General features: G+C 44.9%; 1 protein-coding gene across 1 annotated transcript in view; it reads left to right on the forward strand.

The window, feature by feature from the left end:
• LOC147024264 (transmembrane protease serine 6-like) overlaps nucleotides 1–10,561 on the forward strand; it is a 34,248-nt gene extending 23,687 nt beyond the window's left edge. Inside the window, exons 4-7 of the mRNA XM_085884037.1 lie at nucleotides 645–740; nucleotides 5,907–6,052; nucleotides 6,150–6,305; nucleotides 10,001–10,561. Coding sequence (XP_085740163.1) covers nucleotides 645–740; nucleotides 5,907–6,052; nucleotides 6,150–6,305; nucleotides 10,001–10,090 — 488 coding nt within the window. The 3' untranslated portion in view covers nucleotides 10,091–10,561. The remainder of the gene's footprint in view (nucleotides 1–644; nucleotides 741–5,906; nucleotides 6,053–6,149; nucleotides 6,306–10,000) is intronic.
• The last annotated feature ends 5,137 nt before the right edge of the window (nucleotides 10,562–15,698 follow it).

A 15,698-nucleotide genomic window follows, 5' to 3' on the forward strand; every position in this document is an offset into this window, starting at 1 on the left:
CACGCACGCACGCACGCACGCACGCACGCACGCACGCACGCACGCACGCACACTCAGAATTTAAATACTGTATATGTTTTAGTTTAAGGAATGGGACCAATCAATTTCAATATCTTTTGACCCGTCACCTCTGCCCCAACAATATTGTCACCCCAAAATTACAACCATTGGAATTGGCATTATTGATCCAATGTGGGACTGGCAGGATGGCCTGGGGGGATGCAAACTCGCCTCGAAGTAGGCTGGGTTTGAATCCCGACCCAGCTATAAACTGTCATCCCAGTGTTTCATATGTAGGGTGATTCATCGATGTGTGTGCCATCACCCGTATTGGTGTTAAATGGAAGGGGCTGTCTGCCGGCATTAATTGGATGTTAAAGATCCCACGGTGGCCTTCGTGGAGGGCAGATGCGTCAACACCGGCACCAAATCCAAATTCCAAATTCCTGTCCTAACATCCTGAGTCAGAGTAGCGACCCGACCAGTGTTGTAGCCTAGATTGGCATCACCAACACTCTGCAGAGGGCATGGTACACAATGATGACCATCCTATAAAAAACATAAACCCTTCATTTATGGTGGTGGTTTGTAATTATTGCTGACACCAATCCCTTTGTCTCAACTGTTCAACCTCTAAAACCCAGATGCCATGGCTCCGGTGTGCTTACCTCCACCAGGCTGGGTGCTACAACCCGGCATGAACTGCTGGATCAGTGGTTGGGGAACGGAGAACGAGGCATGTGAGTGATGAGAGGAAAATGGATGGGATTGGGTCGAATGGCAGAGAAGGTTCAACTTATACCCTGACCAGATGTGCTATAGGATGTGCTCTCTCACACACTTCTGGGGTTTCCCACCCTCACCAAGACAGAAATTCTCCATCCTTCCATAAAGAAAATGAAAGAGCTGCTACAACGAGACTCACAGCAAGGATATAAAACCGTATCATATTCCCTTTGTGCGTCTTGTGTGTTTTGCTTTTTTGTTGAATGTTTAAGAAATTTGCTCTGTGCCGAGAATACATTCGAAGAATTCAAGATTCAAATGATTTACTGGGGGAATGGACCCCATGCCCCCCCTCCCCCCATGGAGTGACATTGAGGATAAGCTGTCAAGGTGTATAAAATACTCCAATGGCTCAGCATCTCAAACAGCCTCTGTCAGTTTAGCCTTGCACCAGCCTTCTCATGGTGGGGTTGTTCTGACGAACTGGTGTAGAGGTGGAAGGCGAATCACTGACCCTTAAAACCAGTTGCTTCTGGCAGATGGGGCTCATTAGCCTTGAAAGGCAGCTCATCCAGGAGAAGGATCTGATTGAGATGTTTAAGAAAATGAAGTGTGTGGACAAGATAGGCGCAGTGGAGTTTTTCAGCAAAGTGGACGGTGTTAGTGCCGGAAGCCATAGCTTGAGGGTAAAGAAGATGTGAGTTAGGACAGTTTTTAGGCAGGGGTCTTTCAGTCGGAGAGTGAGAAATGCGTGGAATAGTCTCCCGAGAAAGGTAGTGGCAGTGCAAGAGGTGGATAGGTTTAAATTGGAATTGGTCACCTCGAGGCGTTGGAGATAAGGGGGGATGGGGATATTGACATGACTTGTAGGTAGCTTTATTTATTTATTTTGTATACAATGTCGAGGCTCGTATGAGAGCTAACACACAGAACGTAAACAGTGGAGCAGGAGATAAGAGGGGCAAGAGAGGGAAGGACAAAACAGTGGGGAACAAAGACATGAGGAGATCTGTGGAAGGGAGAGGGATGGATTCCAGAACCTTGCTGATGATTGGGAGAAGGCTGATTGGTCTGTAGTTGCAAGGATCTGTTTTTGCACCTTTTTATGCAGGGTGGTAATGTTTGCTGATTTCCAAGCAGATGGCAGATGACCTTGAGCAAATGAGAGGGTGAATAGAACAGAGAAAGGGTGAGCAAGAGCAGAGGAGCAGGTTTTTAGGACATGAGGGCTGATGCCGTCTGAACCGGTTGCAGAATCTGAGTCGAGGTTTGACAGCAAGCTCTCCACCTTGTCAGGAGAAAAGGATACAGAGTCAAGGAACAGCTGGGTGCGACTGGGTAAGGTCATTACAGAAAGTGATGGGTTTGTGATACAAGATTTAGAAGCAAACACGGAGTTTAGGCATTCAGCAATTTTCACGTGCGGTATCAGCAGTGCGGCCATTTGAGCTAAGGGACGGGATGGAGGGGGAACATACACCAGAAACAGACTTAACTAGATGCCACAAGGATTTGGAGGTGGGAGACAGGCTTGAGAGTTCAGACTTGAGATAAGAAAGTTGTTTTCTCGCTCTCCTGAGGGAAGATACACACTTGTTCTGAGCTTTGTGAAGGAACTGAGATTACCCTCAATTGGGTTTGCTTTCCATGAGGCAAAGGCAAGTTGTTTCAGGACATTTTCCTCGCCACAAGCTTCAGTGAACCATGGGCGGGAGGAAGGGGAGGACAACTGAAGACGAGAGGGGATAAATCTGTGCATGAGAGAGAGCAGGTTTCTTTGAAAGAATTCCCAGGATGAGTTGATGTTGGAGAAAGTAGCGATAGGAAACCAGTCTATAAGTTTGATGGCTGCTTGGAGACCCCCCTGCCAGTCGGCTTGAGTGAAATGCCAGACTCGACGGTGCTGAGGTTGTTCTCTAATAACGGCCAGAGAGATGTCCACTTTGACAAGGATGTGGTCAGATGAACCAATTGGAGCGGAGGAACAGCAGATATTGTCAGGGAAATTGGTCAAAATCAGATCCAGAAGAGATGGAGTGCAGTTGGTTGAGATCCAGGTTGGGAAGTTGACAGATTGAGTCAGTCCCATTGAGTCACAGACGTCTTTTGTTGAACTGCCATGACAGGTGAGAGAGGTACCCACACCTAGCCAACTGGCATGATGACAATTGAAGTCACCACATATGAGGAAGAGAGAGTTCGGATGAGAGGGTAGAAGTTGGTCCATGTTTTTTGAGAGCGAGATGTAAATGGAGTCATCACTGTTTGGTGGACGGTACAACACACATATGAATGTGAGGTGGGAGTGGAGGGGAAGCCGTAGCCAGAGGAATTCCTGGGGGTATGGGGGAGTGAGGGCAGTTCATGGAAAGTGAGGAATAGAGTGTTTGTTTGATAATGAGAGCAACTCTGCCACTAGGACGAGGCTCAAGTCTGTCATACTGGAGGAGGGAGTAACCAGGGAGAGATACTCGGGAGTCAGAGACGTCTTGAAGGAGGAAAGTTTCTGTGAAGTAGATTATGTCTGGTTTGTCAGTGGCAACCTGTGCCGAAAGATCTGTGAAGTTTGAGCAAAGGTCCCGGATGTTTGAGGTCCACACTGTTAAGGAAGGAGGGGGGGGAGGAAACTTTGGGTGCAGGGAAGGGGAGGGGCAGGGTCGGACAAGGGAGGAGGGGGTGGTCAGAGAGTTGTTGAAAGGGTGTGGGGGATTGGAGAAGAGCTCGGGGAGAGGGCCGCGTGAGGAGGAGAGAAGGCTCGGTGGTGATGGGTTGAGGTATAGCGGGGAGTAATAAGAGAGGAGGTAGAAGACAGTTGAAGATTGGAGGAGGTGGAGTGGTGATGAGATGGAAGAGAGAGAGGGCAGGGGAAGGAGGCAGCTTTGTGGATGTGAGTGGGGGGAAACTTTGACGGGGGGTGAGGGGAAGATTGGAGGGAAAAGGGTGAGATGGGAGAGTTGAGGGAGAAATGGAGGTGGAGGTGGAGTTTTTGAGAAAGGTGAGAGGGAAGCTTGGAGGGGGAAGAGTGTGAAGGTTACTTGGAGAGGGAGGGGAGATGATAAGAGCAGGCATTGCCAAGGTGCAGGAGGGCGATGGGAGAGGTGTGGAGAGGGGAAGGATGAGACGTGGTGGTGGTCTGGTGAAGAAAGGAGCAGGCAAGGGAAGGTACAAGATTTGAGGGGTTAGGAAGAGGTGGAGGAGTGAAAGGAAGGAAGGAGCCTATTTGTGGTGTTGACGAGTGGACTGATTGAGAGAGTGGGATATCTGTTAGGTTAGAATGGAACCCACAGATATTAGAACACCGCACACTTTGGGACAACAGAGGAAGAGCTGATGCTGAATGAGAAGACAGTGAAGAGGTACCAAGAGCGGAGGTAGGATGAGGGGCAAGATAGGAGGGGAAAGGAGAGGTATAACAGGTTAGGGGTGAGGAGGAGGTAGATTAAAGGAGGTTGGATGAATTGGCACTGAAGTTGGAAAAAAAAAAAAAAAGGACGATTGATGAAACACGAACATACATTGCAAACTGCGATTTAAATTTTGTAAAGTCAGAGATAGGATTAAAGACATTACACGGAGGATGCAATAAAGGAGAATTAAGAGAATGGAGAAAAGAAACGTTCTAACAGTGGGACTTTTTAGATGTGGGATGAAGGAGAGGTTGAATTGACAAGTGTTTTTAAGAAGAAAAAGAAGAGTAGTGAATTATGCTACAATAACGAGAACCACACGTGTGGAAGAGGAAGTCGAAACATGTTGAGAGACGGTTTGCATTATGCAGGAACAATTTTCTGGATGGCAGACGGATGGTTGCTCTGTGCGGATTATGCGGTTTTACCGTGTGAGACATAATCCGCGGCGATGCTCACCATCACAGTCAGGAGGTGCGACTGATGTATAAACGACAAATGTGGTCATCGTTGGTCAGATTTTTATCGGTGTACCATCCTGATGAGGGAAAATAAGCCTGAAATCTGGATCGGTGGTTTCGTTTGATGGTTAACTGATGATGACCAGGTAATCTTTGTCTCTTTGACAGTCACCGGGCTGAAGCCTCTGTGTTGGAGGCGACCCTTTGGTGTGGACTATTGTCCAACGGGTATCAACGGAGTGCTCATCACACTCATGTTTCGATTTCTGTGTGTGTGTGTGTGTGTGTGTGTGTGTGTGTGTGTGTGTGTGTGTGTGTGTGTGTGTGTGTGTGTGTGTGTGTGTCTGTGTCTGTGTGTATGTGTGTGTGTATATGTGTATATATATATATATATATGTATATATATATATATATATATATATATATATATATATATATATATATATATATATATATATATATATATATATATATATATATATACATACATACATACACACACATTTTTCAATCTGGGAAGTCCTCTGACTAGTGAATCAGATGCATCCATAGTATGAGATTGATTGTTCATCTGTAGGGATTGTAGAGAAGGATAAATCATTTGGAGTCTTCCTCATGGCTCAATAATGTGGAAGGTCCTTTGGGATCTCTGGAAACAACACATGACAGCTGCGAAGGTCAAACGGACCGGGTTCCCTGTGACCCCCAGGATTCGCGATGGTATTTTGGGCTGGTGGAATTAAGGCCAAGAAAAATGCACCTTAAGTCTCTTGCTTGTTGTGCAGGGACTTGGGAGTGGATTAAAAAGATTGATGTCCAGGGAGGGGTTCGGAGACTTTCAGGCCACCCTGTAGAGAGCACCTCAATATTTTATTGAGTGAGGTCGGGTTGGCATTGGACATTCTTTGATAATGTTGTATTTCTGTCCTCTCTGAGATGAAACTCGCTGCTCTGCTCTGAACTTTGTCCTCTGGTCATGCCTCTCCACCTTTATCACACAGAAATTACAACCACTTAAGTCGACCATCACACCCAAGATGGCCTTGCATGCAAAAACATATAATTGGAAGCCTGGAAGCTTCTCAAAAAATCTATCCAATCTTTAGCACATAATCATTCTACATTTCATTTATTTATCAGATCAATCACTTTCCTTTGTGGAACTCGGAAAGTTTCACAAGTTTCATGTGGTTTGCCTTTTAAAGAGTTTTTTTTTTCAAATGAGTAAAAACATTAGTGTGTAAAAGGAACGAGGGTGTCTTCGACAAGGATTGGCTGCTGCTCTTTATCGTTATCTGTCCTTGTCCTTTAGCCCTAGTGCTTCCTTGGCGAGCACGAGAGGCCAGGGTGCAAGTGTTGCAAGATAGCCATTGCCGTAGAAAGGAAGTATACAGACAACGCCTCACCGACAGGATGTTCTGTGCTGGACAGCCTCATGGAGGTGTGGACTCTTGCCAGGTGGGTGATGATTTTAGGTGAGAATTACTGGCCTGATACTGGCAGCCTGTGCTGATATGAGATAACAGATTTCATCCTTTGGTGTTTCATGTTCCAGGGTGACAGTGGTGGGCCATTAGTGTGCCAGGAAGCCGAGGGCGTGTGGCGAGTGGTTGGGGTGACAAGCTGGGGACAAGGCTGTGGTCTACCAGAGTACCCTGGGGTCTACAGCCGAATAGACAAAATGCTCAACTGGGTGCACCATGCCATGGACGTAAGTCTTTGATTGTCTTCTTCCTCTTGTTAACAGGAACCTGAGGTTCCCTTAACCTGAGGCGGTCCCTTAATACCTGCTTTTAATACTCTTCAGGCTCATTTGATTTGCAGTTCTATGAATTGTCCAGTTCTTCGAGTTCCCAAGCCCACAACCCCGCCTCTCAACCCCAAGTCCTCAACCTCTGCCCCGCAAAGTCTCAACCCCCTCTCGCAACACAATCCCCTAACTGCCACCCCCACCCGACTCTCTATCCTCGCACCCCAACCTGAAGTCCACAACCCCACCTCCCAACCCCAAGTCCTCAACCACTCTCACCCTCTCCCAATTCCCACTCCAACTCTCTATCCCATCTCTGTGCTCCCCTCCCCCTTTCTTCTTCAAGTTCTCAACCTCCCCAGTCCCCAAGTGACTCAACCTCAATCTTCAAACTCTCTGCCCCCCCCATCACATCCATCCTCCCCTCCCCCCCAACTCTCTGTACTCCCCTCCCCCTTTCTTCACATTCTTAGCACCATTACAGAAGAAACTATGGCGTAGGAGGAGGCCATTCAGCCCATCATTTCATTTAATTTAATTCTTTTTGGTGTTCAAAAATTACGTAATGCTATTTTTGCTAACCTCTGACACATTCACCACCTTGTAACACCCCGTAAAATGTTACATGGCTATCGTGTGCAGCCTGTGGCTGGCGGTTGCATAATTTTCAGGGGGCGTGGCTGCACCGCTGATGCTGTGCCCTCTATTACCAGTGCAGTACATTGGTACCCATTTTGCCGACCTCGGAAGGATGACAGGCTGAGTCAACCGAGTGGGGCAGATAACAGCAATTTTTTAGAGGAATTGTGCAAATGATGATACAAGCATCAAATTTGGCACATTTGTTCTCCAGGGGATTCTAATCAAATCTGCCTGATTGGCCATTTGAAAATCCAAATTTTTCAAAATTTGGATTTTCAAATGGCCAGTTGGGCAGATTTGATCAGAAAGCCCTGCAGAACAGAAATGCCAAATTTGATGCTTGTATCATCATTTGCACGATTTTTTCACTATCTACTACACTATAAACACCTGATGTTAATTCAACGACCGACGGGCTCAAATTCAAGACCTGAATATCTTAACCTTGCCACCCTAACCACTAAGTCAACACCAGATTTAGATGTTACATTATGCTTGAAGGCAACCCCCACCCACCCAAACAATGAAGTAGTCCTTGTGCCAGGTATTCGCTGATGTAGATAACCACTTTTCCCCCTGTTGTGTCATTAAATACTTGTGTCATTAAAGGGTGCAAGAAACAAAGTACTCATTGCTTGATAGCATGATGTAATGGCCTGGAAACATCCCCACCGAGCGTTACACTCCATAACGTTTGGACATATACCACCCCCACCCCACCCCTCCAAGCACTGCGTAATTTTTGAATTGATATCCACATGAAACATCCACTGGCAATTCAATTCAAAAAGGGTGCATCACATACTTTTCCTATTGGCATAAAACATGTGAATTGGACAAGGCACAAATCATAGTCCAAACTCTAAAAATGACAGGAGCACGAAGGTGAATACCAGAATGCTTAAAACATTCCTGCGTTGTTCCTGTTCGCGAAGAACAATGTTAAAAGTAAATAACGACAGAACATTAAATTCACAATTTCTTCCCCCTTTCTTATCATTGTTAACAACACGAGCAGATACCCGTCTACGACGGGTATGGGGGACGGGACGGATCACAATACTCGGTTACGGTAGTTTCTTTGGATGTTTTGCGCCGCATTCAACAGCTCAGTTCATATTCGTGGCGTGTCTGGGTGCCCATGGTGGCGTTTGAGACCGGTCGCTTTACATTGTTGGCCTTGACACATAGTGTCGGATGAGTAACACAAACGATTTGACATATCCATCATTTCTATATAACCTCCATCAACAGATGAACAACGTGGCAGGATAAAAGTCGTAAATCCTGAGTTGAACAAACGTCCTGAACTCATGGACTTAGTAAAGTAAAGCACTCCAAATTGGACCCGGCCGTCGGTTTGCCGCCGAACGCTGCTGATTGTGACGTCATAGATTCCCTCTTTGAAAATTCTATCTATATTCGATTTTTTATTCGATTATCTATATATATGTTCATTAAGAACAATGTTAAAAGTAAATATAAACGCATTTGGTTCACAATCTCATGATATTCTGTCATTTCGTGATTGTTTTGTAAAAATAGCGGTGACGTCATGTAATTGATAAAGTTTTTGGCACGATTTATCAATGGTGTCGGGTGAAGCCAGATTAGATCTGTGGCTTGCCATGTAAACCTGCACTAACCTGTTTCATGGTCGGGTTGTCGGCCACTAAACCGTCTCCCCGACCAGGTTTTTTTTTGTGAGGAGGGTGTTTGGATATGGACACCCAGCAGGATTAAAAACAAAACCTGTCAAAGGGCGGAGGAGCTCCTTGTGAGCCAATGGCCATCCATATCTAGTGCCCAACTGTCTACAGACATCCTCCTGCAGTTGGATTACCTTTTTTTAGGAGGTTGGTGGCAGGATTTACACTCCAGCCACCGTAAAACCCCCACTCCACAAAACGCACTAAAGATGCAAAGAAAACTGAAAACCCACTCCGTGGTGGTACCTCCTGTGCAGCTTCCCTTCACAGGGCAGCTCACCGGATGATGGGATTGGGGTAAAGCCTTCGGAACCCCCAATCTTTGAAGATAGGAGGAAAAACACGGGATAACCCTCCCAGGTTGGATTATGGTAGTGTTTGTCAGGGTCGTGAGGAGGTGTCGTCCACCAGAGGGCGGCGGACTCCTTGGGTTAACCTGAGGAGGTCCCTTCGGGTGGCTGCCTGGAATGTCCTATCCCTAAGAGAGGATGATCACCTGTCTCTGTTATCACCTGAGCACAAGCGTTTGGATATCGGGATTGCAGCACTCTCTGAGGTGTGATCCCTAATTCAACCTCTTCTAGAGCATGGAGAATCAAGCGGGTGTCCGCCTCCTCGCAATTGGTGTCTACCTTGGATATGGCTTCCCATGCTGTGGAAAATTCCTCTGGGAAACTGCTTCCTGTCACAATTTATTTACTTTGATCCGGTTCAGTGACAGCAAGTTTGGCACCGAGGAGCCAAGGAAGATCTTCCGTGTTTTTATCCAAAGTAATAAAGTTGTTCCACGCTTGTGGCAATGTCTGATCTCCACCACTGATCACTTTTTGAAATGGTGAAGAATCACTTCAAAAATTATCAGATCCAGATTCGGATTTTCATCCAAAATAGTTCAATTCTTCCTTGTCACACACTTGGTGTCCACCAAGTTTCGTGCGAATCCGTCCATAACTTTTTGAGATTTCGTGCAGACAAACAAACACAAACAAACATGGGTGAAAACATAACCTCCTTCCACCTTCGGTGATGGAGGTAATAAGTATATTATTATTATTATTATTATACAAGAAGATTACAAAAATTGACATTAAAATTATTCCACCACTGATATTAATAAGGAGGTTCATAAATTTAGGAAACTTTGTTTTATTTTTGGTAGTGTATTCTATTGAAGTGATTACAGTTTTCTCCTTGTGGTACGAATACAACTGCAAGATTTTCCCCTCTTTTCCAAATAATTGTCCTCTCATCTGCACTTGTTTTATTACTCACTCAGCCTTGCTTCACTTCCCCTCCTCTCTTTAGGGACTGTCAGGTGGTGCGTGGTTGACAAAACGACTCCAACAGCATGTGGATCACGCTGGTCTCGAAGAGAGCGGTTTTGGACCTGAATAGTAACATTCATCGACTTAAAATTTTTTTTTTTATAAAACCAACATTTTGTTTTTATTTCTTTTCATGCCATCAATTCTTTGCCTTTTGTTATTTAAAACGGTTTATCCTCGTAAAGTTACAACCAAACCTCTATAAATCGTGAAGGAGAGAAACCTGACCGGGGAATGATTGTTCACTTATTTGGTGGCTCAAAACGTCCCTTTTAATTGACTGTGGAGATAAATAATTATCTTCCATAAAAATAAAATGGAACAAATAAAATACTTTTGGAAAAGTTATTACTTCTCAACTTACCTAACTGTGTTTTTTTTCCTGATGTGATCCTCACAAAATGTGAAGTCATCAAAAGTTCCACTTTACTCTTGCTTTTCAAAAAATTATTACACGAAGACTTCAAATTTCACTATAACTTTCTTAAAATACAAAGTCTCAGCTCAGGTGAGAGAGAGAGAGATAGAGATAGAGATAGAGATAGAGATAGAGATAGAGATAGAGATAGAGATAGAGATAGAGATAGATATAGATATAGATATAGATATAGAGATATAGAACAAACGGTATGGTAGAAGGCAATGCATAAGCAGTGGGACAATAGGACAACATTTGGATGCAACAAGGAGAGGTATGAACAAGAGAAAGAAGAGAGAGCAGAGGGAGGTGAAGATTAATGAGGGTAAGGACTGAGTGTGATCTGAGGTGGTGGTGCACCGGCAACTTGAAGGGCTCGATGGAACAGTGGATTTGAATAGACTGAAAAAGGTTCCACATAGTGGAAGGTTGGTGGAAAGAAATTGAATTGAGCAGTTACCTGGATTTTCAGTTTCACAATGAGATGGTTACTTAAAGAATGTGTACAACTTAGGGGGACTGGAAACGGTTGGAGCAAGGAAGACAAGATTGACAAAGATCTGAGGATGGGCAATAGAAAACAGATTGGTCATAAACATGTCTGCAATGAAAGCAGCAAGCTTTGTGCTTCTTTCTCAACATGGGATGTGCCAATGATGTCAAGAGCTTTGGATTCCACAACATCCTGGGGAGATGGGTGGAAAGTGGAGCCCTGGCCCATAGGGGAGAGTGGTATTCTATTGAGCTACAGACAAAGGCTTGGCACAGATGGCTCATGAGGACATACAATCTCTCGACAACCGTTTATCTCTCCCCACCCCCTTGTTTTTGCTGGACTGCTCAGCTTCATCTGGGTCTTGTTTGCCTGCAGCCACACATTCGATTGAAAATTTGCTCATTTGACGTGTGGTTCTTCGGCATCACTGGTTGGGAGGAACATCTCAAGGGATTTTTTCCCCTTTCTCAAAAATGGCATGTCTCTCCTTATCACATCCACCAATAACATTTGGTACATGGTATAAAAGGCAAATGAATTGTTCCACATCATCAAGTGGACCATCTCGTCCTTCACCTTTGAGTAGCTCTGGATACTTAAGATAAATTGCCCAACATGTCTTCTTCCCAATACCAGCAGATGAGGAGACAGTGTCACAGCCAGTTACAGTTAGCGCATGAAATCCAAGGATGTTCTCAACAACAACAACAGGTGGTAACTTTTGAGCAATGACATGTATGGGATAGCATTTCATATCCTTGGAAGTACCATTTATCATCCCCACATCAATCTTGTCCCCAAGGAAGTAGATCAACATCAGAAGAATGTCAGAGTCTGCGTTTCACAATGATTCTCTTATATCCTAATTCAACCTCTTCGAGAGCATGGAGAATCAAGCGGGTGTCCGCCTCCTCGCGATTGGTGTCTACCTTGGATATGGCTTCCCATGCTGTGGAAAATGCCTCTGGGAAACTGCTACCTGTCAATTTATTTACTTTGATCCGATTCAGTGACAGCAAGTTTGGCACTGAGGAACCAAGGAAGGTCTTTTGTGTTTTTATCCAAAGTAATAAAGTTGCTCCACACTTGTGGCAATGTCTGATCAACCCAACTGATCACTTTTTGAAATGGAATATTTTTTTTCCTGCTTGCACAGACCTTGTGCCAGATTTTATTGACATATTGGTATCAATCAATGACTACATCTACTCGAGATACACTGGAAGATAAATGACTGACTACTGCTGGTTTAACCTCTTGGTGACCACAACCATCTTGAAAGTAATTTTCAGGTACAAGTCCAATTATGTTATTAGTTCGGTTAGCTTTCAAATTAAAAAAAAATTGAAATTCAAGAAAATGGACAACATAAAATACAAGTTTTTCTAATCAACCAAAAAAGAAAAAACTAGAAGGGCACGCGGTAGAGCGTATACTTCTGCCACATAATGCCTGATCCACAAGAATATATCTGACCCAATACGTTTTTGAAATACCATGCTGTATATAGTTTTTGGCTCCATCTCTCAATGGTGAAGAATCACTTTCAAAATTAAATAATTCTCGTATCCAGATCCGGATCTTCACCAAAATCGAATCAGTTAGTCCTCGTCACACACCCAACCTACCCACCAAATTTCATCCAGATTCGTCAACTTTTTGAGATATTCTGCACACAGACAGACAAATAAACAAGAAGACAACGTCATGCAGAGCACAATACTTTGAAAATCCACAAAACAAATTTTATTTCAAAAATAATTGATGGTTGAATTCAATGACCAAATGTGCAAATCCTCTTCAAATTTCAAGTCAATCGGATGAAAATTGACAATTTCAGAAATTCGGCCGATGTTGTCGTTTTGGCCTCTGTTGACCTCAAAAATAATTGGTGGTTGAATTCAATAACCTGAAATATAAATCCTCTTCAAATTTCAAGTCAATTGTATGAAAACTGAGGATTTTATAAATACCACCTTAGTTGTTGACCGTTGGCTGATGTTGACCTTTTGGTCCATATTTGCCTTTAAAAATAATTGGCGAGTTGAATTCAATGATCTGAAATATAAATCCTCTTCAAATTTAAAATCAATTGGATGAAAATTGAGGATTTTTGAAGTCTCACCTGAGTTGTTGACCTTTGGCCTATGTTGACCTTTTGACCTCAAAAACAATATACTTCTTTCTCATGACTCTACTCGACCATGTGGTGAAGTTTCGTGAAGATTGGTTAAAAATTGTGACCTGTAGGCGATAAACAGACAGACAAATAGACAGACTAACAAGAAGACGACGTCGTGCAGAGCATTGATCAAATTCTCCCGAAGATGACTTCACTGAATTGGGAATTGATTTTTAATAATTTTTTTCGTTGCTCGATTTGAACGAAACTTGATAATGCACACCGCAGGCGAATGGTGAGTAAGGGGGCCCTAAAAATGTTGCGCTATCGTGTACCGTTTTGGCTGTATTTCAGGAACATACATACATACATACATACATACATACATACATACATACATACATGATGAGAGTTTTAGTAATATATTGTTATGGTTGTGGAAATTCACAGAACACCATTCAGGTTCCCCGAAGATTAGTTATGTCGATAAGTGTGTGTCCAGATAGATTTCCCCACCGATGTCTAACGGGATTTATTCGTGAGCCGGGCTGTGAACCTTTGAGGTAGTGTTAGTCTTTCCTATCGTTATTTTAAACAACATCTCCACACCACCTTAACCAACAACTGCCAACATCCCCTCACCACCGTCGCCACAACAAACAACATCTCCTCACCTTCATCTCCACAAACGCCGCCATCTTTTCGCCAGCAACGACATCCATCGACGAACGGCATCTCCGCGGACAGACGCGGGGACTCCCTCGTTGGGGCGATGGCCGGTGATTTTTACCACGTCCGCTTTGTCTGCGTTTGACGGCAAGATCGGATCAGAATGACAAAAGGAGTGGAGCCATTGGGGGGGTGAAGGGTCAGAGGTGAAAGACCAAACATCCCCCCCCCGAACCCAATAAAAGGCGGGGCTGAGGCCCCGGGAGTTTTGTCTGGAGTCTGGGTTCGGCGTGGAGTTGAGTATTGGAGTTTGGAGAGTTGAAGACAAGTGGAGCTCTGGAGTTCGTTCGGAGTGGAGCTCGGGGTGGAGGTTGGAGTCCAGTGCAGGGCTGTTGGTGGTTGGAGCGCAGCGGAGTTTGGAGTTCGGTGGAGGTTGGAGTCCAGTGCAGGGCTGTTGGTCGGGTTGCAGCCGGAGAGAAGTCGCCAGCCAGCGACATAACAGTCCGAGGTGATCGGGCCCGGGGACGGTCCGAGCGACGCTGAGGAGTGAGCGGGCTCTTAAGAGAGCATCAACTCTAAAAGAGCAAGGCCCGTTCGCTCCTCTGAGGCGTTGTTGGCTCGGCCCGATCGACCAGGCCGCACGGCTAGGCCTGGACCAACCGAGTCACCATTATACCAGCTGCCGTGTTGACGACGAGACATTGAAGGTCGCCCAGCGAGTCACCACGAGGGTGGCAGATAACCTGCATGGTCTCGCGGAGCTCCTTCGGTCTCCACAGCTCCGCGGAACATTAAAGGCCTACGGACCCTGTTCTCCCTGTTCTTTTCTTTCTGGGTTTTTGCATGGAAGTCTGTGGCGCCTTGTCCGCAAAGTAGAATTGTGGTTAAGTGCATGTACAGAATAAATAGACAACGGCTGTAGGTTTTTCTTGCTCGTGTCTTGTCCCTTACCCCCATTGCTTCATTGACTGCATATGTGCATGTATAAATAAATGTCATTGTTTGAATATTCACCTGCTCGTTGTGTCCCTTCCTCCATTGAACGGCCATAATTGCGTTCGGAATATTAGCTGGTTTTTAACACCGATAAAGTAATCGGGTCCGACGGGGCTTGGCGATATAAAACCGCTCGGCAAATCGCAAACGGAACGAGCTGCTTAAAAGCGGCTCATTTTCGTGCAGGCTCCGTTGAGGTGTAAATCCCCGGCATTTCTGTCTGCGCGAATCATTAGGTACATCGACAATTCGCCGATCAACCCTGTAGCGCGTGGACAGAAAAGTTGGCTGATCTATGGTGTGGTTAACAACACCCGTAGCTGGATTTAGGCGTTGATCCGGAAGCTACGACTGGATTGCCACGGTCGGTGGGCGCGTGCGGCCGTAAATTAGCTAAAAGCGGTCGCCCGCATGCGGGGGTGGCGGAAATCCACAAAAAAAAAAATATACATATATATATATATATATATATATATATATATATATATATATATATATATATATCAAGTGGAATTTGTGAAAGCAATTTTGCAATATGAGAGCTAACACACAACTCACAGCAAGGAGGCATGAGACAAGAGGGGTGGGAGTGGAAGGGACAAAACATTGGGGAACAGACACAGGTGAACTGTGGAAGGGAGAGGGATGGGGATGGGACGGGGAACATGGCGAGGAGAAGATGGACATTACAGGGACTTTCAGGAAGGAAAGCAGGAGAATTGAAGGAAGTGGGCTTGGGTGGATTATCGGGGGTAGAAAAGATCGAGGATTTGGATGGGGGAAGATAAGAGGTGGTGGTGAACAGCTGTTTTGAAAGCCTGGAGGGAAGAATGGGAAAGAATAGAGTGAGGAAGTTTATTCCAAAGGCGGGAAAAAAGAGGAATGAAAGAGTGAAGATGAGCAGTGATTCGTGATTTTGGTAGTTTTACCAGAAGGGGGTTGGCGGACCTTGAGCGCCCTGTGGAAATGTGGTTGGG

The sequence above is a fragment of the Eptatretus burgeri genome, chromosome 6 (genome assembly GCF_056783735.1).
Source record: "Eptatretus burgeri isolate ZD-2024b chromosome 6, Ebu_testis_v1, whole genome shotgun sequence".
In the NCBI taxonomy this organism is placed as follows: Eukaryota; Metazoa; Chordata; class Myxini; order Myxiniformes; family Myxinidae; genus Eptatretus; species Eptatretus burgeri.